The 24,236-nt window shown below is 43.2% G+C and overlaps 2 protein-coding genes across 2 annotated transcripts; one reads left to right on the plus strand and one right to left on the minus strand.

The window, feature by feature from the left end:
* Nucleotides 1-13,721: 13,721 nt before the first annotated feature.
* Nucleotides 13,722-17,168, minus strand: rhov (ras homolog family member V). The gene is made up of 3 exons (XM_037085564.1): nucleotides 16,808-17,168; nucleotides 16,428-16,486; nucleotides 13,722-15,579 (listed from the first exon to the last, which is right to left on the minus strand). The coding sequence occupies exons 1-3, from the start codon at nucleotides 17,010-17,012 to the stop codon at nucleotides 15,133-15,135; spliced, it is 711 nt and encodes a 236-aa protein (XP_036941459.1). The 5' UTR covers nucleotides 17,013-17,168; the 3' UTR covers nucleotides 13,722-15,132.
* A 1,436-nt stretch (nucleotides 17,169-18,604) lies between these two features.
* vps18 (VPS18 core subunit of CORVET and HOPS complexes) lies at nucleotides 18,605-23,843 on the plus strand. The gene is made up of 9 exons (XM_037085563.1): nucleotides 18,605-19,072; nucleotides 19,220-19,361; nucleotides 19,478-19,569; nucleotides 19,884-20,134; nucleotides 20,312-20,665; nucleotides 20,760-22,022; nucleotides 22,157-22,366; nucleotides 22,519-22,755; nucleotides 22,909-23,843. The coding sequence occupies exons 1-9, from the start codon at nucleotides 18,970-18,972 to the stop codon at nucleotides 23,203-23,205; spliced, it is 2,949 nt and encodes a 982-aa protein (XP_036941458.1). The 5' UTR covers nucleotides 18,605-18,969; the 3' UTR covers nucleotides 23,206-23,843.
* Nucleotides 23,844-24,236: the final 393 nt, after the last annotated feature.

Genomic DNA, 24,236 nt, shown 5'->3' on the forward strand with positions numbered 1-24,236 from the left:
GTTCACCTCTAGTGTTTATGTGGATGGACTAAACATGGAACCCCTGCTGCCTGTTCTTTTACTCCAGTTTTTCATCAAATTCTAGTTTTTTGTTTTTTTTTAAATTGTAGTTATTAATCAATTTGTGAGTGTGTGAAAGCAGCCTATGGTGTTTTAGGGTGTAGGGACCTAAGGGAGAGGAGGGACTGAAGCCCTACTGAGATGGGGAGTTGCCCTTTTACCACCTGCAGTGAGCACATGCACACCCATGAAAACACAATAGTGGCATATTCAGAGGTTGTGAGGTCAGTTAAAGGAACAGTTCAGCATTTAGAAAAATCAATAAAAACAGACTTTCTTTGCTCAGAGTAACCTGGGAAGGTCGAAACCCCTTTGATACCTGTCTGTCAAATGTTAATATCTGCTGGTAGTCATTGCCCAATCAAAACAGAACAAAAGACATAAGTAGCGCGGGATCATGGGAGTTGTTGCTGTTCATTGTTAAACAAAAGCCATCGACAATAAAGAAAAGATCTGTCCGTGTGACTCAAGCAGGGACGTTCAAGACGTTTTATTCATGTTACATTAAGTCATTGTTGACTTCCTTCCTCACTCTCTGACTCGGATCTAGTCTGGATTGCTAGCTGCAGGGCTAAATGAGCTAACTAGCTATTGGCAGCTACAGCTAGCAGCAGTTAGTGGTCGCTGTGATATGCTACCCTCTGACTGCTTAGTAAGAATCCATCCCTTGAGTAAGAATTCAAGGGATGGCCAATTCTTACCTACTGCACCTTTAACTTAGCATAAAGACTGACTAGCGTAGCTGTCCAGAATAAACAAAATCCAGCTCTAAAGCTCACAACAACGTGTTATATCTCATTTGTTCAGTTCATACAGAAATTGAAGTGCACAAGAGAATTTGTGAATGACTATCCCAGACCCAGGAACAATAACTTGGATAACCTGGATTCTCAATGAGTGCCTGGCAATAAGTAAGCTTAGATGAGCTAAGTGTGATTCTGTCATGTTCCCACAAAGTCAGGCTTGCTTGTTCCAAACTGTATGCTAAGTTAAGCTAACTAGCTGTTAGCATCTTGCACATATTTTCCATCCAGACATGAATTGGTATCAGTCTTCTTGTCAACTCTCATAAAAAAAAGTGAATAAGTGTATTTCCAAAGATATCAAAGTAACACATTGACTGTAAAATGACGTTTACTTCAAGTTACATGAGAGGTCCAGTGAACTCAACAGAGAATACACCAACACAATTCACAGATATCAATTGTGCCCAAGGCTGTAGGTATACTGTGTCTTTGTGTTCTCGTGTATTGAGATAGAAGAAAAGACAGCGTGGTGGTGTTGTTTGAACTGTGCCCCGCTCTGCCTACCGGTCCATACAGGCAGGTGTAACTTGATGTCTGTTTGGATTTGAATCTAAAAAAAAAATGTCAGAGGGAGTTTTTTTCTTTTACCGGTCACTTTATTCTCCCTGCACTGAACGCATGTGTCTTCCTGTGGGAGGAACGTGGATTTACATATTACCCTGCGAGCTGTTTTCTCCATGGGGATCTTTACTGTGTCAGTTAGGGCAGAACATCAAATGGGGGTTTTTTTTGTTTTGTTTTTTTCTGCATTTTGGGATGGTTATGATGTGAGGATCCCTGACTGTTTGTCATTGGAGCTTACCTTTGGGACTCTAACTGAAGGGCCTTATTGTTATTCTCTGTTGACATTCAAAATGTACCTGTTCACCTCTCTGTCCAAATGCTTCTCTTTGTATACTGATGCCATCCTGTAAGAAGAGAGAGCAGCTACAGAGAAAATGTCTGGATGAGTCCTGTAAAGACAATAAAATACTCAGATTTGATTTCAGTTGCACATTTTAGAGACTTTCACCAACTGACATATCACAGAATCTATTTGTATTCAACGGTGCACAGCCTCCTCCACACTAAACCAGCCCGCGTTCGCATTAACGACTACACAGGTGCAGATAAGACTGAGCTGCTCTTGAAGGATAAGCCTGGTCTGCTGGGTGGCACCGACAAAACCGGTCTTGGCAACAAAGGAACATTTATCAAACTCTGTGTGGAACCTTTTGAGTAACGTGATCCACTCACTAAAAGTAGATTGCAGCTGTTATAGGTCATCATGGAAAAAGTCCATGACAGGAAACCAAATGTGTGCAATCTATGGGCCCCTAGTTTGTTTTTTTGTTTTTTAGCTGCCGGCTCTCACGTAGGCCATTATCATGCTACCTGTGAGTGATCTACAACCAACAACAAAACACCCGCATGCTCATATCGTGCATCTGCTGCCTTTTGTTCTCAAATTAAAGCTGAATCCTGAATGTTTCCTTTAAAGCGATATATTCTACAGGTGCAAAATGTAATCATTTTAATGTGAAACATTCAAAAATGTATTAAAAACGTGAACAGAAACCATAATTACCACATGTAAAAGATCTCAAGACAAAAGACAAAGAGATATCTACTGAAGTTAGCATGCTAATGAGTTAGCCCCGAGCCACTTTGTACAATCAGCAGCAGTCACTCGTATTTGTACGTATGAATTCGACATATGGCCAGTTTTTACATTGAGCACCTTTAAAGCAACATTATGTGGAATTTGGCTTTTTGTAAGATACGCCCCCCGTCCACAGTTTCTGAGTGTAAAAACACTGTTGTAAATTCAAATCACAGGTCTGTAACAATGTGTCAGACGTAATGTACGAGCTAACTACAAACATGTTATCTGCTGAAAACTTTCATCTGTCTGTTAAATGTTCATATCTGCCGGTAGTCATGGCGTTGGATCATGGGAGTTGTTTTCTTGAAACAAAAGCCGTCAGAAAATGTGTCTCAGGCAGGGATGTTCAGTAAGTTTTATTCACATTACATCAAGTCTTGACAGATTAAAGGTTCACTATTTAGTTTTGGGGAAGACATTTTAATGAAGAAGAGGAAGATCTTCATTGAATAATTATTTTATGCATAAACAAACTAAATAAGCAAACTGTCTGTGTTTGCATGACTGAATAATGGAATAAACAAACTGAGCTTAAAGGACAACACACCTTCATGCTGTTTTACTTTGTTTATATGTGGTGGACCCTGCCACCTTTCTAGCTTTAAACAGTGTTCTGGGGATGTTATTTGCGATCCTTTCTCTGAGGTCACACAGTGTAGAGACAAGTGAAGGAGGGGCTGACGTGGCTGTCACAAAGTCCCTTTTACTGGTGTGTATATATCTTTTCCATTGAACCCTGTAACTAAAGGCAATGACGTTAATTTGCTTTAGACGTCTGCGACCTGTGTGATTAATAGTTTTCCCTTCAGGCGAAGACTTGCTCCTATTTGCCCAGAGACCAGTTTACCCCCTGGACGGGAAAGTCCAGTGCTGTCCTCCTTCCGTCCTTCAGTCACAGGCGACGGTGTTGAACCAAAAATGTTTTACCTAAGCTTCAGCCTGCCGGTGCTGCCGCAGCTCACTGAATCCTTTCAAAGATATCGTTAACACTGCCTCAACAATCCCAGTTGATCCTCACCCCATTCTTTGTTATTGTTAACCTGCCAGTCAGTTTTAATGCAAATTATTTTTTTTCAAAAAGCACAATGAAACAAACGAAACCGATGGCGGGGAGGCCACGCCCTCGCACAGCGTCACCTGGTGTGTGTGAGGTAAGTGAGGCGAACTTCTCGTCAGACCAGCTGGCAGCAGATGAGAGTGCGGAGACCTGCTCTACAGGTCTGTCAGGGGAGCTGACAGCAGAGAGCGTGCAAACACACATCCGCTCTCTCCGCTTGACACCATTGTTGTGAGTGTGTACGAGCGTGTGGTTTTGTGCGAGCAGGTTCAAATTGCTGTATTCAAATCCTCTGGCCATATTGGAACTTTTATCGGTCTGATTTTAAGTGGCTGGATCGTCCTCGTTTCCTCGTTACATCACACCATTCCCGCTCTCATATCAGTCATATACTACTTGCTGTGTGTTGACAGCTCCACAGTTTCTCCTCTCTGAGTGGTGCCGCTATGTCTGTGACCAGCGACTGAGTCAGACAAATAATGTGGTTTGCATCAAACTTTAAAGGCCGCTCGCAAACAAATGTGACACCAGAGAGGGTCCTCTCATTCCCCCGTTGAGTTCATTTTAATTATAAATCAGGCCGAGGAGGCAGGCCGCAAACAAACCCGTCGACTTGTGTGATTACGTTGACGTCACTTTGTGCAATGATGTTTTTTGTCTGAAGCCCCGTGAGATCTGATGGTGAATCATCCGAACGCTGAAACCTCCCCGCACTAATGTAATGACAAGGCTGCAGTCCTGCATTTCCGATGATTGACATGCGCAGGTATGTGAGTCGACGATAAATACAGTGTGGACGCTCTGCAATCGGCTGTTGAAGAGATGAATTTCGAAGATGCTTTGTCACTCGTCCAGAAGTGCCCCCATGGTTACCACGCGCCCTACACGCGAGATGACATCACATGCAGCAGACGGACCGGATGAGTGACAGAGGGCAGTGATACAATCACAGTGAAGATGAATGACAGGATTACTGAACTGTAACCTGGGTCCCTTTGGATAACACAAACCTGTATTTCTATAAGTTTACATTAAAAACAATGAAATGATGACACGAAAGTCCTCCACCAATGAGAGGGCAACGGGTGCCCACATTTTCCCCTTGTAAGGCTGAAACTTTGCTTTGTTTTATTCTATTTTGGTATCTATTGTTTTCCTGTTATGACTGAAGATAAAAATGGTGCAAAGTTCCCTGAAGTTTGACTTTAGGAATTTAGTCACACTGCCAACCATAATAGATCATGTTCCAAGAATATTTCACCTCACAAATGATAAAACAGCAGAAATAGTGATTTAATTGCAACTAATTATAAATATCTATACAATATCTTTTAGGCCAGATTGAACCTTATCGCAGCCAACTTTGACTCACAGGCCCTTGGACAGCAGGAATACTCTGTAGAGGGAAATATCTTGATTCTTTTGGCCACCCGGTATTTAACATTAAAATGACGTCATGTCACAGGATTAAAATGGTTATCTTAGATCTGTGTGGAGTTAACTGTGAAGGCACCATTCTCTGGAAAGTAACTAAAGAGAGTCAGTCCTGCGAGCCGTCTCATTATTCTGAGGAAGCCCCTCGGCAAGTTTCTGTTGCGTCATGAATCCATGACACATCTGCTCTTTTCCCCCAAGAGACTCAGAGGAACACTTTCACAAACCTGAGGAGTCCTTCAAAAGCATCATTCCAAAAAAACAAGTTATAAAACCACGGTGTTGTGTTTGCGTCTGGTTCTGTGACAGTGTCCGTCCACAGCTGAAGCTCCCTCTTGTTTTCCTGGGGTAAACAGCCGTTTACGTAACTGCAGTTGCGTTGACATGGAATAAATTAGCGCTGTTTGCCTAATGTCACAGCGTGTACATCATGTTCTGTAGAGCTGTGAATGTGTGCTGTATGTGAGGCTCCTCAAAACTAAATAAACAAGTGTCTTCTTCATGCTCAGCACGCTGTGTTCAACACATCTGTTTTTAGCATCTTTGGGTAGAAAAACAGACATTTGTTACATAAATGATAAAGTAAAGTATTGAGGTAATTGTGCATTACTTGTCTATTTCCATTTTGTACCACTTTTTACTCCTATATCATGCAATTTACAAGGAAAATATAGTGATATTGTCATATTTGATACATTTATTCATCATTGTTAAAGGTGGTGATGGTGGCCGACCCATCGTACAGTCCCAGAGTGTCAGCTCCACTGGAAATAACAAATGCAACGTAAAGAGAAAAAAAAAACAGTAAATAATAAATAAACCAAAACTTTAAAGGTGCCATTTGTAAAAAATAAAAATTAAAAAAGTTGTATTTAGTGGAACAGTATGCTTTATTCTTGCGTGTTACAAAATGAAATAAAATAAAAAAAACATTTTAAGAAGTTAATTTAAATAAAAAGGGTTTGAAATGTACTACACTGTAAAACACAGTCCTTAGGTGTGAATTACAGAAAGAAACATCTTTGGATACATGTTTTTGAAAATGTAATTTTGTATTGTATTTTGTAGTTGAAATCACCTTGACCTCAACTGAATACAATACAAATCTGCTCATTCACTGCGTTGATATTCTGCATAATGAAGTACTTTTACTTCAAGTAGATTTTGAATGCAGGACTTGTGCTTCACAGTACCTGACATTGAGGATTTTCTGTTTCCACTAAGTCAATTTGGGAAATACACTCTTCTGCCTTCTTTCTGAGAGTTAGATAAGATTGACACCTCTCTAAGCTCCCAAACCAGTAGTTGCTGGTTAGCTTAGCTTAGCACAAAACCCAGAAACTTGGCGCTTGCCTGACTTTTAGTCAAAAGGTAACAAGATCCACCAGCACCTGTGCAGCTCAGCATGTCTTGTTTCGCCTTGTAACACCACTGTGACAACTTTAACAGGCTAATTTATGAGTATTTTTGTAAGTGTGCAGTTTTATTTGTACTTTAATATGCATTACACCACGTTATCTACATATTTACTTTGTATTTCATAAAAGAGCTCAACATTTAATCTCAATTTGCGTCGCCGATGAGGCTGTCTGACCACAAACAGGCCAGTGAAAACCCTGATACACCTGATATTTTGCTGTGACGCTCCAAAAATGTTTACCTGACAACAAAACTTTACCAAACCCTTCATCTGCATGGAGGCGAGCAGATAATGACTGAATTCCCATGTTCTTATCCTGTAATCAGTGATGCAACCGGTAAGAGAACAAAAAACACAGTTTCATTCGCTGGTATCCTGACATCTTTGACCCACCTCTCTGTATTGATCTTATCTAATTCTCAGTAAGACAGCGATCGAGTGTGTAAATGTCCCTTTAATTGAATTGATTCATGAATTTTCCCCTGGATTCGTCTTTTCCTCTTCTGCATGAGGACACACTTGTTTGATGGTGACACAAACGGGCTGAGTAAGCCGATTTACTGCACTCTGAGTAAGCGGAGAGAGCAACCAGCCACTCTCGGCTCAACAAGTCCAGACACACCTTATCGCTCTGACTGAAACACACAATATCTATTGTCATATACCTGTGAGACTACCTCATGTGTCGGCCAACAGTCATCGGCGTCTGCCTGCTGTACGAGTGTGTGCTCATGTACTCTCTGCTCCTCTTGCACCGCAGTATTCCTCTGGTCACGCATCATTAAACTGTGTACGTGTGTTTATTGTTGTTTATTGCTGTATTGCGTAGTGTCACCCTGCATCGTGCCCCCGCTTGCTTCACTGCCACCACGTGTGTTTGTGTGGATGTCACAACAACCCCTGCCTCCCTCCTTTCCTTGCTCCCCCAACGCCACTGTGAGAACACCTCACCCCCTTGATTCCCAGACGTGGGACACACCCAGTTCACAGGCTCGCAAACCAATCACATCGCGCGCGTACCGTATGCAAATGGCACTTAGTGTTGGCTCTCGAACGTGGTTAACTGTCACTTTCTCAGAACTGTGATTCAAAAACACTGACACAGTTAGAACATGTCTGTTTATCTGTCCATCTCTTCTTCCAACTTGGCTGCAGATTAAGATGCGGTTCCATAAACTGCATGAAAACACACTCGTTATTACGGCTTGGTGTGTCGAGTTTACCTCGTTTACTTCCTATAGCTCTGATATGACATCAGAAACCTCTTTGGGACAACAGCACTGCTAATACTGAGGTCAAAGATCAGTCAGCACATCTTCAATGTGACCTGAATATATTCTGAAATATACCATATAATATTGGATTACCCAGTTCTAACAAACTCAGACTTCTGCAACTTATTTTGTGTTATTTTTACTTTCTGTTCCTGTTTTGTTAAGTGAAAACATAAATACAGACCATCCGCATGGACTGAACATTACACATTACAGTTGTTTACAAATCAGTTCATCTCACCTTTTTTCTATTCCATGCATTCCTCTTCCTTTTCAAAAACATATTGCCTACATTACCCACAATGCAACACATCAATTGGGGCAAAATATCAGATTACATGCAGCTCCCAAAAGTCTTTAGGTTACTTTTTCCACATATGCAGTACTTGTGTTCCTCGAGACCTGTGAACACACGTCAATGTGTAAAATTGGCGGAGTTACCCTTTAAATGGCACTACAAGAATTACACTGTAAAAATACATTAAAACAGTATGATGTTGAAAATATTCAGTTGAAGTATTATCAGGTGTTCAGTGCAGAAAATAAAAAACTACTCATGTGTGCAATTTCCCAGTCGAAGTTGTTTTATCTAGCAGCCCACAACTAATTAATCAATAAATATTATTATATGAGGAAAGGTAAATCTGCATTTGTGGGGATGGAAGCAATTTGCAGAAATCAGGTTTAAAATAGTTGCTTATTTATTTCCTGTCAATCATCTGGTTGATTAATGGACCAGTTGTTTCAGATTAACTTGTGAAAACTGTTGGGTAGTTTAATTTTGTATTCTTATTCCGATTCTATAAAATCTTCAGGTTTTTTATGTGTAAAAAACTTAATTTGAAAAGTAATTAGTAACTAAAACTGTCAGATAAATGTAGTGAAGTAAGTACAATGTTCCCCTCTGAAATGGAGTATTGAACATAACAAAAGAAATTCTCAAGCAAAGTAAATAGTTAGATCTGACCACTGCTCCCAGTATCACAATATCCTGGTTAAAAAAAAAAAGGATCTGCATCTCCTTCGGTCTGAACTGACATTTTGACTTCTGTCACAAAAGCAAATGCAGTTTTCAGCTGTATTAAACCCACAACCAACGTGTATCTCACGCTTGATGCCTTGTCGTCTCACTACACACGGCGCTTCTCACAACGTCGACTCTTTAAAGTCGAATCAGAAGCAAGGTGTTGAGATCTGACGTAGATCACCCCACTCTTTATTCTGGGAAGATAATACAGTCGTTGAGCTGTGATCATCCAGAGAATGGGTTGGCGGTGTGTCCTGCAGAGAGGACAGTGTGTAGATAAGACTGTCACACCTTTAGTGAGTAAACCATCACTCAGAATTGCGTCAGATATCGTCTGCATTTCCATCAGGGAAGTAAAGCTTAAAATAGCATTGACAATTTCAGAATAAACAACATTAAATGAGCAGAGGTGTTTTTTAAATAAATGACTTATCTCGATGTTTATTTCAAAGACACTAATGTTTCATCTGTGGGAGCAACATGTATGAAATGAAACAGGCTGTGATATTCTGACTGTACAAGCAATTTTGTTCATTTTTAAAAGAAAATACAACTTTAAAGGTCCAGTGTGTAGGATTTAGGAGTGTTAGGTTGCAGATTAATCCAACTAAACACCCCTCGCCTCACTCATGCCCTCTCTAGACGCAGCATTTGGATTGTCCCATCGAGGCCACCATAGACAAACACTGTGGCTCAACACGGACTCATTCTAAAGTAACGAAATTGTAAACATTTCTAAGTTTCAAGTAAATTTACTGCTGTGAAAATATAATTATGAATATTTTATTCCATTTTTGCCCTTGAATCAGACACTGAACACCTAAAGGAAAAGTTCAGCACAAATTGAAAATGCACAAAGTTCAAACAGCACATCTAATAACTGTCACCAGCCTGCAGCATGTGTTGCTTCTGTCTGTATTATTTCTTGAACACATACGCTGATATATATACAGACGCTGCAGACAGGTGCTGCACAGCGTTCTGTCTGTTTGTTCCTGTGTTGTTTTTCTTTAGACAACACTGAGGCGTCGCTCACGTATGGAATTGTTTTATGTGTATTTCCTTTCATATATCTCTGCTGCCGACACCACGTGGGACTGTAAAGTGAATCAACAAAGTAGTTTGACGATGTGATTGTGAATTCAGTGACACTGTGCACCAGTCGTCTCCTTTTGCAACGCTTCACATCTGAGCTGCAGGGAGCTGATAGCGTCCTGGATATCTTTGGGTCGTCAGTGGCATAATGAGCCCCCGAGACGGCCTGTTTGAAGTGCTAAACGCCTCATCGTTCACAGAGTGCTAAGTGCGCTTTTTCGCTTCTCACATCTCAGAAGCTGCACGGCTTTGATCACGCACGGTCATTGATGGTCATTCAGAAGTCATCAAGTCCCTTGACGACTGCAGATTAGCAAAATCTGATAACGTCCGACAGACAGAAGCGTATCTGATAGTGGTTTTTTTGCAAATGACATTATACTGCATTGTCCTGCACAATGAGCAAAAGCTTATCCGCTCTCTGCTTGCGACTCTGTCTGCAAGTGGTGGTGTTGGAGGTTGTTTGCACGTTACCCTCCCCGTGCATTACCCAACTGCGCGGGTGACGAGGGCGGCAGATTCATGGAGGCGAGCTGAAGCTGTTGACTGTGGGACAGAAATACTCGTTGTTGCCTGCAGGCACAGTCACAGCCAGTAAACTGGGACGATTCTCACCGGCTATGCTCGACACCGAAACTGACAGTTTATGTTTTGACAGCTTTTTTTTTTTTTCTTTAATCAACAGCCGCTCGCACACGTAACGTGACTGACAGGTTGTGCTTTTGTTATGGAAATGAACCTTGTAGGTGAATTGTGGTGAACATGTGACATACAGGGACAACATTTATAGCCACCGTGTGTGTTGTTCAGATCTGTTTATTCAGATATTACGTTGAAATGAGTCATTAGTTGTGTTTATGTCTTTTCAGACTCAATTAGAAACAATTCCTGGTAGTCACAAAACAGAAGCTAGTTAATTGATCAACGACAATAACAACTCTGCAGTGTAATCTGTGTGAAACAGTCACTGCAAGCCGTGCCAACACTTCCCCAAAGCGAAAACCACTCAAACTGTCATTTCGGGTGACCAAGGCGCAGCAGCGAGCGAGCCAATTGGCTTTGTCCTCGGCCAGGCAGACCTGTCAGTGCACCTGCTGATTCCCAGGCCTCCTTGCCAATCTGCAGCGACAGTGAAACCCAGCGAGAGTGAAACTGGCCCTGAGCCAGGGGAAGACCTGGTTGACTACTCCTGACACAACCGCTGCAAGCAGGAGATCCTGGGAGGAGAACCGGCCCTGTGTGGGGATGAGAATAAATAGATGACTAACCATGAGAAGAGAGAAGAAGAGGAGGAGGAGGAGGAGGAACAGTTCACTGAACTCCTGGGAACCAAAAACCAGTCCGACGTGGCCCTCATTATTGCTCAATTATGAGTGCGCAACCTGCACGGGTGTCTGTGTTTTGCATCATGTGTGTGTCTCATGCGTCCACCATATATCATATGTAGAGTGCACAAAGCATCCGTGACAAATGGCTCGAGTGGAAAACAGTCATAAACAAGATGTGACATTCAAGTGCGATCTTCAAAGCAGACTCGCGGCCTGAGTTGGCCCGGAGGCCGCTGCCTTTCAAGATGTTAACAACCATGCTGACCTTCACTTGCCCTCACACAAAGCTGAGCTGCCCTTACCTTTCTGCAAAACACACACACACACGGGATAACGATAAATACGGGATAAACCTTTTTGTTTAACAGTGATTGCGCCTCAAAGGGATTCGACTCCTCCTGAGCTCTCTAAACAAGTCAGGGCTTTAGGAGGCCAGTCTGCACTTAAAGGATCATTGTTCTTATTTTGGTAATTGTATACATCATATCTGTTATGCTTGATAGTATCGAGCTTTGGGAACATGGCAGTACCGCTGCAGTGATGTCTGATGGGATAAGCAACTCGATCAGGTAGACAATCAGTCGTGTTGTAAACAAGCCGATTCTGACGCACTTCAACTGGAGGTCAAACGGAAAATGATGTGGGTAATTATCCCGTTATTGCTCAGGAAGACAGTGTGCATAGACAACTACAGGTGTATAAATACTAGTGAAGGTTGAGCAAGGAAGTTGTTGTAAACTGTAATGCATGTTTGGTTGATAACTGTACCGTCTGATGGTCGGACTGCTTGTGTTTTCTCTCTTGTTGACACGGTTTTAGCCTCATTAGCCTCATCAGCCTCAATTGGTAAAGTGGCACAAACTACAAAAATGAACTGACGCTGTGTTGAAGTTTGCTAGCCCATCAATAGTGTCTCCCTTTCCTGCAGATATGGGATGTCTGGGGTTAAAGGGTGAGTTCACCCAAAACTGAAAATTCAAATGGAAAGTCGGGGGAAGTTTTGTTGTCCACAAAACATTTGTGGAGCTTCACAGCAAAACGGTGTTGAAGCATTGTCCTTACATGAGGGGCCTTCACTGTAGCTGCCACGCTAAAAGTGTTAGTGCGCACCACCTCTGATGTTGAAGCTACACAATTCATCTGCGTGTCGAGGGAATAAATAAAGTATTTTTCGGATACATTTGGGAACTCAGGGCCTCTGGATACTTTGACTATGCCGGACAAGCTCTATACAAGTTTTTTTAAGTCGCCATCTACTGAAGTTGTTTGGGTGAACTTTTCCTTGAAGCCACTGGTTAGACATGTACTGTTAGTCTTCGCAGGGATCACTGGTTGTGGTCAGGAGGTGGGTGGGTTGAAGTTGTGCATCATAGAGATGACTTGTTGGGTTTAAGGCTAAGGTTAGGTGTGGGAAACCAAAACCAACATGCTTCAACAAAACAGCTTGATCGAAGCACAACGCTCTTCACCAACTCCTGAGTCTCTTTAGCAGCTATTAGCTAGCTAGTTGTCTGCCATTTGATGCTGTGCACACTGGATTTTTATTGTCCTTTCACTAAGACAGCTGCCTGTTGCAGCGGTGAGAACCAACCAGAGCAGTTAAAAAAGATGAAAGATGCTTCAAAGCTCCACCGTGTATGTAAAAATATTGATGAGAGCAGCTTTAAATCATTACTTTACGTTTGAAATCCCTCTTGGGCACAGCAGTGGATCAAGCTTCCTAAACCCTCATGGCTGGCCCCAGGTGATCCCTGAGTCAAAGTTCGCCACGGGTCCAACTGTGTCAGCGGTGTCCGATGACAAAACACCAGCTCCTCTCGGTGACCTCTCCATACGAGGTCGTCCGGCTGAGACGAAGGATGTCCTGCTTTAACCCGTCGCTAACAGCCGGTTCAAACAGAACCCTGACACGTGACAATCGTGATGGACGGCGCACTGACTAATGGCAAACAGATTGCTGATGTATTGGGGTGAGTGTGTGTTTTTTATTGTCTCGCTCATCTATGACTCATCCACCCTGTCCTGAACAAATGCATGGCAGAGCTGTCCGGTCCAACATGTCTTCTCTGTCTTTATGTGCACAACGCCTCTGTGTCTGTGTTATTTTCTCAGGCCGAGGCGGCTTTTACAGTCACACCTTTACGGGCAAATGTGAGCGATGGTGTGCACGTCCCATTGTTTGTGATAAACCTTCACAAGGCTACTGTTTATTCTCAATCAGTGAGTGCGATTCAATCACTCTCCCGTGTCTCTATGGCCCTTTGGAAGGAGTCACAATCAGACACAGCTATCAGTCACAGCATGGCACTGCCAAACCCCATCAGCAGTCATGTGGATTGCATTAGAATTGGTGGACCTGGAGCACAGCGGGGAGGCCAGAGGTTACTTATCATATCTTTGGCCGGAGAGATGGTTCAGGAAAAGTACCTGGAGTGGTGAGCTGGATTACTCCAGCCTCCCCGCGGAGAACAGCGCCCGCTCTTAAAAAAAAAAAACTCTTCAGTCACTATTCTCGGTCCTGGCAAGTGATTGGTTGTGAATTGCAGTTCCAAAAGTATACACATTACACAGACGATATGATTTGCACTTCATTTATTTGCATCAGATCACTCCGACATGTATAAAAAGACACACAGGTTCGAAGAGGAGACAAGTGACAGTGATACAAAATGTTCGTGGAGTACATCAGCACTTTAAAATCCATGTCTTCTCTTTATATTTCATATACTCAGACATGACAGATAACCTGTTTTAACAAACAGAGTCTTATATACATTAAGCTCACTTCCACAAGAAGCATAGTAAAGCCATGCTCACATGTACGTATCCAGTGAGTGGAAAATGTGACGCCACAGACACGAGGCTGTGTATTACTTTACGCTTACATTCAAAAGCAGAGGCCGATCAGCGTCCTCTAACTCTGTACACAACGGGCTATGAGGAGATAAGGAGTGTATTGAGCATACAAACAAAGAGGTGTGAATGAAAAAAGGCCGGGCTGTCGGAGGTGGTGGTGGTGGTGGTGGGAGGATCAGCAGGGTGGAAGTTAAGACTCCTGTAGTGCTTTGCTTTCACAGATGCAGATTGATGGGCGAGGGGGACAAAGAGCTAAAGAGGATTATTGTCAAACAAGTTCCTGCTCCACTCTGAGAAATAAGGCAGAAAGGGAAATACGCTTGTTTCTGATTCGCCCCAAAGTACAGCGGACACTGCTCGGCGAAAAGACAAATTACAAGTTAATATCGCCGACGATAAGGTTGTCAGTTGGTTTACCTGAGGACTAGATAGTAATCAAGACAAACCAGCCAGGGCAGCTTTCACACACAGGTGAGGAAGAAGAATGTGGCACCTCGCACTGCAACCTGAACTTGCAGCTGCCGCATATAAATAGGATGCAGCAGCCAGACAGCGAGAGTACAACAGAGAAGTGGCTAACGCCCATGTGCCTGAACGCAGCCCGACACTTTCTGTCTCTCTCTCTTTCTCTCTCGCCCTGCATTAAAGGCTGCAGCTGGCCACAGAGCAAGCAATGCAAATTCACAGCATTTACATGACGGCCTGTCCTTTCTCTCCGCGGCTGTGAGAAAAGATCAAGTCGGCTCGATATGTTTTCCCTCCTTTAAAGTCTCAGTTCACCCAATTCACGGCCCCCCTTTGATGCATTACACATGAAAGCTTTCGCAGAAGTTGATGTTACATGTGAGATATGTCTTTTTTTTCTTCTTTTTTTTAAAAGTAACGTATTTTAATATAAAGCAACAACACTGCTGGCTGAGAATCACCCAGAATCCTCTCTGCTGTCCCCACAGATGTGAGTTCCCAACACTCACTGTGCTTATATCTGGTTTTTCTCCCTCGCACCATTTGGCATCCCAGCATAAAATATGCCACTTAACAGGGAGGGATGCTAAACTGCCACAGGTGGGAGCTGTGACGTCAAGCTACAGTCAATAAATTAAAGAGTCTTTGTCCGCATTCTTGTGAGTTCAGATGAAGCAGAAGAACTTCTTCCAGCTACACCTGGAGAAAGCTTTCGTGCGCCTGTCCGAAAACCTCCTCTTCTTGCTCTTGCGAGTTTTGTTCTTTATGGCGGCGAAGATGGCGGCATCGAACGCCTCCTTCAGGTTCTTTTGCGTGAGCGAAGAGCACTCGATATAGTCCGCTGCCCTGATCTTCTCCGCCATGCTGCGAGCACGGGCGCTCAGGACGGGCTTGACGTTAGATCTGTCCAGGTTGATGAGGACGTTCACGTCCAGCAAGAGGTCCGACTGGGTGCCGACGAGCACGATGGGTGCGGACGGGTTGTGAGCCCGGATGTCCGACACCCACTTCTTGGTGATGTTGTGAAACGAGTTGGGGTTGACCATGCTGAAGCACAGGAGGAAGACGTCCGTGTGGGCGTAGGACAGAGCTCTGAATTCATCAAACTCCTCCTGAAGGAAACAGAAAAAAAAAAAGACAGGACGCAAAATTTAGTGTAAATCAAAGTAAGTACAGACGTGACAGAGGAGTGAGCGGACAGACTGAGTCACTGAGGGGTTGGGAAATGATCATCTATCAACATTCAGGGTGAAACTGTGTTACTGAGTCACATATTGGATGAAGCAAGGTTGAGGCTTATTGTACTCTCATCTATCATGACACAAACAAAATTACTCATCTGATTTCTAAATTCTTCATTTCCTGAGACAGTGAACATCAGATTAGGGCTGCAACAGTTAATCGATTAGTTGTCATTTGTTCAATTAATCACCAAATATTTTGAAAATTGATGAATTAAAAGTAAAAATTTCTCAGGTATAAATTTTCTTAAAAGTGAATTATGTAGTTTTGAGGAAGGCATTTTAATCAGAAAGTAATTTTTATCGCCTAGAAGCTACTTTGTTTACATGTGGCGGACCCTGCCACCTCTCTAGCTACAGTGTTCTGGGACCTAATTCTCCTCTGACAACACCTAGTTTATTCAGTTTCGGAGAGAATAAATATTTCTGAGTTTGTATTATTACCTCATTATCTAAATATCAAAATTCTGAGCTTGAATTTATTCACCAAACCTACATACTGCCCCTTTAAGTGTGAGTATATCCTGGTTTCTTTACTGCTCGATGACAGTGAACTGAAAATCTTTGACATTAAGTCGATGGCATCTTGGGGCTTGGCAAACAATTATCACCATTTCCTGACACTTCATAGACGAAACAACTAATTAAGTAATCAATAAAATAATCAGCAGTGGTTGTAAATAAATCTTAAATAAAAATAAACAAGTCTCCAATCTTACCTGTCCAGCAGTGTCCAGAAGCTGAACTTTGTACGGTGCTCCTTCTACTTGGACCTGACCTGTTAGGAACCAATAACATCTTTGGTCAGAATCAATTAAATTTCACTTCATTATAGATCTATTTCAAACATGAAAATCACACCCATACATGCACAAAACCTACATGTACACAAGTTTAAAGCAATCACATGACACTAGAATATCCTCAGAACTACACATGCAGACTTGTGTAACTATAAACTGAATTGTTTGTTAACTTGTAGGCAGTGACACAAAATTCCTCCATGCTGAACCAAGGCAAACACACCAGCCTCCATGCAAATAAATGCCATTTTTTACTCTCACTCTTTACTCTATGGTAAAATCTCCCGGTAACTGACCTGAGAAGACGTCGAAGCCCGTCTGCTGGTAGTCGGCCGGGTATCCGTTGGAGGTGTAGCTCACTATCATGCTCGTCTTCCCGACGGCTCCGTCACCGACCAGCATGCAGCTGATGACCCCGGGCTCCAGCTCGTCCTCCCGGGTCAGCCCGCAAGCGGAAGGCACTCGGGACTCGTGGTAAAAGTAATCCATGTTAGGTGGCATGTCGAGCCTCGCATGAAAGGTCGTGAACGCAGCCTCTCCTCCGGTCCGATCGCAATGAGAGTCGATACTGAGAGAGCCAGCTGAGGGGGGGACTGTCTGTCACACACACCGCCCGGCTGCTCGCCCTGCTCTGACTGATGATCGACATGTGTGGGTGGGGAGGGAGGCTTTAAAGGGGGGAGTCGGTGCTCAGACAGGTTGTGATTTGCATGGACACTCCCACCCAGAGAGGAGGGAGACAGGCAGAGGGGAAGTGTTTCCATCCCTAAAACTCAACTTTCAAAAGTTTTGATTTCAACTTTTTATTTTAATTTTCTGAAAAAAATCAGGATCGGAAGGCGTTACTGCGATGTAGGTTTGCACAACCATGAACTTACCCTCAGAACTTGCACACAACAATAAACACAAACACAGCCCACAACACCAGGGAGCGAAACTAACAGCAGAAATCATTTGAGGAAATAATTTTCACAAAAAAAAAAAAAAAAAAAAAATGTATGACGGGTTTTTAAAAAGATGCAATATGTAGGAATTGGTCTGTCTATTTTGCACTAAAAACAAAAGTGGGGCAGCATATCACCAGTGAAACCTGCTAATTTAAGAGGCCCATAGCGACTTAGCCTTGTTAGCTGTGCAGCTAGCGGTTGGGACAGGGAGTTTCGGTGACCAAGATGGGCTGGGTTAGCGCTCCAACAAAGATATCCACACAACACAATACAGACATCATAATGTCAAAACTGCTATTTCTTTACATATATTTTGATTTAAATTATGTTTTCAACTAGACTTTTTACATATTGTCCCTTTAAAATAAATATGTGTAACAGAAATCTACAGAGAAGATAATCCACTGTGAATTTGTCTTTATTTAGTTATTTTAGAGCCTGACTGATTTTTGAGGCTGATGCCGATACTCATAAAGCTGATGCTCACACATTTTGTGCAATGATCCCTCAAATGTGGTTATGAAGCACTTCTCACAAAGATGAATAACAGAGGCAGGATATACACTTTATCTATACACACACATATCATACTGTCTGAAATGACATCAGTGCACTCAAACAGCAAACTTACAGGGGATTTAATAATAATTATAATGATCCCAAGCATCTTTTTATAATTTCTAATAAGTTGTATAGTTGTATATATAAGTGTGTATCGATAAGGTCCTCAGAGATCTGTTTGAAGCTGGAAAAGTGGCAGGGTCCGCCATATATAAACAAAGTAAAACTGTATGTGTTGTTCTTTCAGGTCAGTTTGTTTACTCAGTCATGAAGACAGACAGAGTTTGTTTATTTAGATTGTTTATGCATGAAAAAAAAAAAAAAACTTTCTGGTTTAAATCTCTTCCCCCCCCCCAAACTACATAATGCACCTTTAAGAAAGCATTTTAAAAAAACTTTAGATCAGAAAAATAATGAGGTAAATCAAAAGCCATGATATGCAGAGCCTCTACAGCCATTCACTGCCCAAAACTAACACGAAGTGAAACTTGTTGTCACAGGAGGCGCACAGAAGTTTATTTCTCATCATCTTCATGATGACCGACCTGTTGTGAAGTTTGGACGAACTGCGCCCCTCAGCGACGAAGATGAGCACTACACCCACAGTGATCACATGATTCCTTGTGTCACCTGATTCTCCGGGTCCACCCTGTGTTGTGCAGACGGAAGCTAAGCTAGCTATTGTGAGAGGATGGATGATTGAAATTTTAACATATTCCTGCGCGTCCTGCAGAGATACACATCATATTCGACATCTTTAATTCGCCATTTGGACGCATGCGCGGAGAGGGAAGTGCGCTCGCGTGCCATTAACGGTTGGAAGTTGTGCTAGCTAGCTAGCTGCTTAGCCATGTCGTCTTAGGACTGTTTATTCGTCAGTGTCTCTCTGTTTTTTCTTTTGTCTGGAGAGGAATTAATTTACAGGTGTTGACATAAGGTGAAATACGACCATGGCGTCGATACTTGACGAGTACGAGGACTCGCAAAACACCAGGCAAAGTGCGCAGCAGCACGGCCGCTTGTCAAGTGCCAACATCGGGCTAACACATTCAGGTAGGTCGCTCACCTCTCTGGAGCTGCGTCAGTGAAACCTTATAATACTTATTTAAAAAAAAAAAAGTAGTGTTAAACCACACCGTTAAATGTCACAGTCACTGTGTTCACTCGCTGATTTCACTGATATTTCTGTGTGCTTGTTAGGTTTTGTGAATGTGAGACTTGAGGAGGAGAAGCCGATATTCAACAAGCAGCGGATCGATTTTACACCGCCGGAGAAGATAAACCACCTTTCAGTCTGCAGCAATCAGCTCTGCATGAGTCTGGGAAAGGACACCCTGCTGAGGCAAATAGCACCATAATAAGCACTTAAAACCGTGTGATAGTGGTCACTTGTGTTTGTGTTTTGCCATGCACAATACACAATGCTGATACCAGTGTATCATGTTCTGTTTCTTGTAGGATTGATTTGGCCAAGCCTGATCAGCCTAATCAGGTTGAATTAGGAAGGAAAGATGAGAGTAAAGTGCACAGACTGTTCCTGGACCCCACCGGTGAGAAAACCATAATGCTTATTCAGAGTCTTGATAGTTTGTTTTGATGAGACTGTCTTTCTATCTGTTTTGTGTCATATTATTATCTGCAGAATCTCACTACGCTTTTTAAATGTGTATTGATTGTAAACATTGTGTAGGTGCTCTGCAGAAATTTCCGTAGTATGGCTACCTCAGAGACTGCAGCAACACCTCAACCGTCGCATTAAATGCCCAGTGCTACTACATCCTTTTATAAGATCAATGTGGCAGTATCATGGTTATGACTCATTAACAGCAGCAGCCGTACCCACCTCCATATTTTCTCTCTGCAGGATCCCATCTGCTGATCAGCCTGACCACCAGCGAGTGTCTGTATCTCAACAGGAACACGCAGAAGGTGCGCAGTCTGTCCCGCTGGAGAGGCCACCTCATCGAGAGCGTGGGCTGGAACAAGCTGCTGGGCAATGAGACCAACACAGGGCCCATCCTGGTTGGCACCAGCCAGGGCATCATCTTTGAAGCAGAGATCTCTGCAGCTGAGGGCAGCCTGTTCAACACCAATCCAGATCAGTACTTCAGACAGGTGTGACCATTTGTTAGGCATCATGTATCAAGTTTCAACATACAGTTTGTCATGTTTATACAAATTGTTTAAACTATTTAAGGTTTTTTCCCATACGCCTGTAATCAAAAGTCGTAGAAAATACTGTTAAAAAACTGTCTTTCTCTTGGTAAATAACATATTATTTTCACGGGACAGGTCCACTCCCTGGAGGAGGATGGCAAGCCTGCACCAGTCTGCTGCCTAGAGGTTGAGCGGGGCCTGGAGAACAAATACTTTATCATCGCCACCACCCGCAAACGCCTGTTCCAGTTTGTGGGTAAAGTGGCCGAGGGGTCTGAGCAGCAAGGCTTCAGCTCTATTTTCAGCCAGAACCAGGACCTGCTGCCCAGTTTCCAGGAGTTCCCAGCCAACATGGGCTACAGCGAGATCACCTTCTACACATCGAAGCTTCGAACCTCCCCGAAGGCTTTTGCCTGGATGATGGGTAATGGAGTTCTTTATGGTCAGCTTGACTACGTCAGGCCTGATTCCCTGCTGAGTGATGTTCAGGTAAATGTCTGTGTGTCCCTCGATAATGTTTGAGTTCGCCTTTGCTGACTTTATCTTTATGATTTGATATACTTTCCTATTCACTATCAAACAGGTATGGGAGTACACCCCTGACATTGACCTTAGTGCCAACCGGCCCATCTCCATTGTGCTGACACAGTTCCACTTCCTGCTGCTGCTCCGTGACCGAGTTAAGGCTATCTGCACTCTGAATGGACAGGTGGTATATGAGGATGTGTTCCCAGATAAATTCGGTGCCCTCAAAAAGATGATCAAGGACCCAGTTGGCGGGTTGGTGTGGATTTACACTGAGCGGGCAGTTTTCCGGTACCATGTCCAGCGAGAGGCCAGAGATGTCTGGCAGATGTACATGAGCATGAATAAATTTGATTTGGCCAAGGAGTACTGCCGTGACCGGCCGGAGTGCATGGACATGGTGCTGGCTAAAGAGGCAGAGCACTGCTTCCAGAACAAGCGATACCTAGAGAGTGCCAAGTGCTATGCACTGACGCAGAACTACTTTGAAGAAATAGCACTCAAGTTCATCGAAGCCAAACAAGAGGATGCTCTAAAGGAGTTTCTGCTGAAGAAACTAAATAATCTGAAACAGAGCGAGAGAACACAGATCACTCTGCTAGTCACCTGGCTAGCTGAGCTCTACTTGAACCGGCTGGGCCAGCTGGAGAGTGACGGTAATAGTATCATCTTCCAGGAGACCCGTGATGACTTTCGCCAATTCCTCAGCAACTCCAAACACAAGGAGTGCCTGTTCAACAACCGCAGCACCATCTACGACCTGCTTGCCAGCCACGGCAATGTTGACGACATGGTTTACTTCTCAGTCGTCATGCAGGACTATGAGAGAGTGATATCCCACTACTGCCAGCATGACGACTACAGCGCAGCTCTGGAGGTGCTCTCTAAGCACTGTGATCAGAAGCTTTTTTACAAGTTCTCCCCTGTCCTCATGCAGCACATTCCCAAAAACGTGGTGGATGCGTGGATTCAGATGGGCAAGCGGCTGGACCCAAAGAAGCTCATCCCGGCTCTGATGAACTACAGCCAGATGGGCAGCACCCAGCAAATCAACGAAACGATCCGCTACATGGAGTTCTGTGTATATGAGCTGACTGTGACCGAGGAGGCCATCCATAACTACCTGCTGTCGCTCTATGCCAAGTACAAGCCGGACCGTCTGCTGTGGTACCTGGAGCAGGCAGGTACACACGCCTCAGAGATCCACTATGACCTGAAGTACGCCCTCAGGCTGTGTGCAGAACACGGCTACCTCCAAGCCTGTGTCCTGGTTTATAGGATTATGGAGTTGTATGAGGAGGCAGTGGATCTTGCTTTACAAGTAAGGTTTTTTTTTTATTACTGTTTTGGGGGGTCGGCATTGCATGTATATAAATACTCGATAACACGGTCAAGAATCTTGAATAACAGAATTTGACAAATGCAACTAAATTAGAATATATTAATCATTCATAGGTCGACGTAGACTCTGCCAAGGCATGTGCAGACCTGCCTGAGGATGACGAGGAGCTGAGGAAAAAGCTTTGGCTGAAGATCGCCCGCCATGTGGTGCAGGAGGAGAAAGATGTGAAGAAAGCCATGAACTGTCTGTCCAGCTGCAATCTGCTCAAGATCGAAGACATCCTGCCATTCTTCCCAGACTTTGTCACCATTGACCATTTTAAGGTCCTTACATGTTTTGAATTAGTATGGAAAGCATTCAAAACCACACAATACAGTCTACCTCATTGTTTAAGTAAATATGGATGTGATGCATGGTCACGGTACGGTTAACATAGAAACATGTACTTTATCCTCTGTTCTTTGTGGTTTCTCAGGAGGCCATCTGCAGCTCCCTGGAGGAATACAACCAGCACATCGAGGAGCTGAAGCAGGAAATGGAGGAGGCTACAGAAAGTGCTAAACGCATCAGAGAGGACATCCAGGAAATGAGGAACAAATACGGAGTAGTGGATTCTCAGGAAAAATGTGCTGCTTGTGACTTTCCATTACTCAACAGGCCCTTCTATTTGTTCCTGTGTGGACACATGTTCCACTATGACTGCCTGTTCCAGGTAACTGAAGGCAGCTCCCTGCTTTGTCATTGTCAATAAAAGACTTTCTCGTCTGTGCCCTTTGATTAGCTAAGTAACTGTAAGTGCCATGTTTGAGAGTTTCAAAGCTCTCTTTTTTTTAACCCAATTTTTTATGGTTTTTCTACCTCATAGGAAGTCACCCCTCATCTCACAGCATATAAGCAGAATCGTCTGGAGGAGCTGCAGAAAAAGCTGGCTGCAACCACGCAGTCCTCCAAGTCACGCCACCGCGCGTCAACCAAGGACGAAGGAGACACTGCCAGCCTGGGAAAGGGCAATGCGGGCACAAGCCGCGAGCAGATAAAATCGGACATTGATGACATCATTGCATCTGAATGCGTGTACTGCGGCGAACTGATGATCAAGTCCATTGACAAGCCTTTCATTGATCCACAGAAATTTGAGGAGGAGAAATCCAGCTGGCTATGAATGAATCCTCTCAATGTGAAAAGACACGGCAGCCCACCATCTGTATGTCGATTACACTGCACCATATTTAGGACTGGCTCATTCAGTGGATACAGACATTCACCCGATGGCCTGTTGGTAGTGCCTACTGCTGAAAACTGCGTCAGCTTCAGTTGTTCTCTTCAGCATACATTCATTTGTTGGCAGTATTTATAGCTGATTTAAAGACCTTTGCACTTTGTATGGGAGTGTGTAGCAAAATGTCGACATTGTCAGCAAAGATACAAGATGGGGTGATGTAAAATATTGCCAGGGCTGCACAGTGCATACAATGTGCCTGAACCTCTAATTATAATGATAAAAAAATGATTCAAAAGCTGCACTATACATCTATTAACTACATCTGGTCTTGCACTTGCTTTGTCTATTGGAAACATTAACTGCACTTAAGACAATATCTGTGATTCCTTAGTTTAGTTCATCCACTCCACTCTACATATCTTTGTTGATGTTAACGTGGGGCCGATTAACAAACTGTTATCTCACGTATTCACTGTTCTGCAATTCAACCGTGGCAAATTAAAGCTTGGCAGTACTGATTAACTGATTGTTCTGGTTGTTTTAAAGTGTAATAAATATTTAACAAGTGATTTCAACAATCTGCTGTGTTGTGCTGAGAGTAAACCTTTATCACAGTTTGTCAGGAGGGTACACCAATTCTCTGGAGCAGTCAAGAAAGTCATATTTCACAGTAGAAGCAGGGCCTGGACAACACCTTAGCTATGCAGCATAACAGTGAAATAAAATATGGGTTGGAAGTTAGCTGCGGTTTAACAGCAATATTAAAGTTGGAGCCACAGTTAGAGGAAGCATCATTGTTTTAAAGTCCTACCAGGGGAAGAAAATATGTGTATCATAATTGTCACAATAAACTGGACCGAAATGGCCTTTTTATATGGTCTATGTTTGTATTTGAAAATTGACAGTATCATTAAGTTCACTGTAAACACTTAACATCAGAGAATAGCTTTATAATAGCCATATTTTATTGT

The sequence above is a fragment of the Acanthopagrus latus genome, chromosome 22 (assembly GCF_904848185.1).
Source record: "Acanthopagrus latus isolate v.2019 chromosome 22, fAcaLat1.1, whole genome shotgun sequence".
Classification (NCBI taxonomy): domain Eukaryota; kingdom Metazoa; phylum Chordata; class Actinopteri; order Spariformes; family Sparidae; genus Acanthopagrus; species Acanthopagrus latus.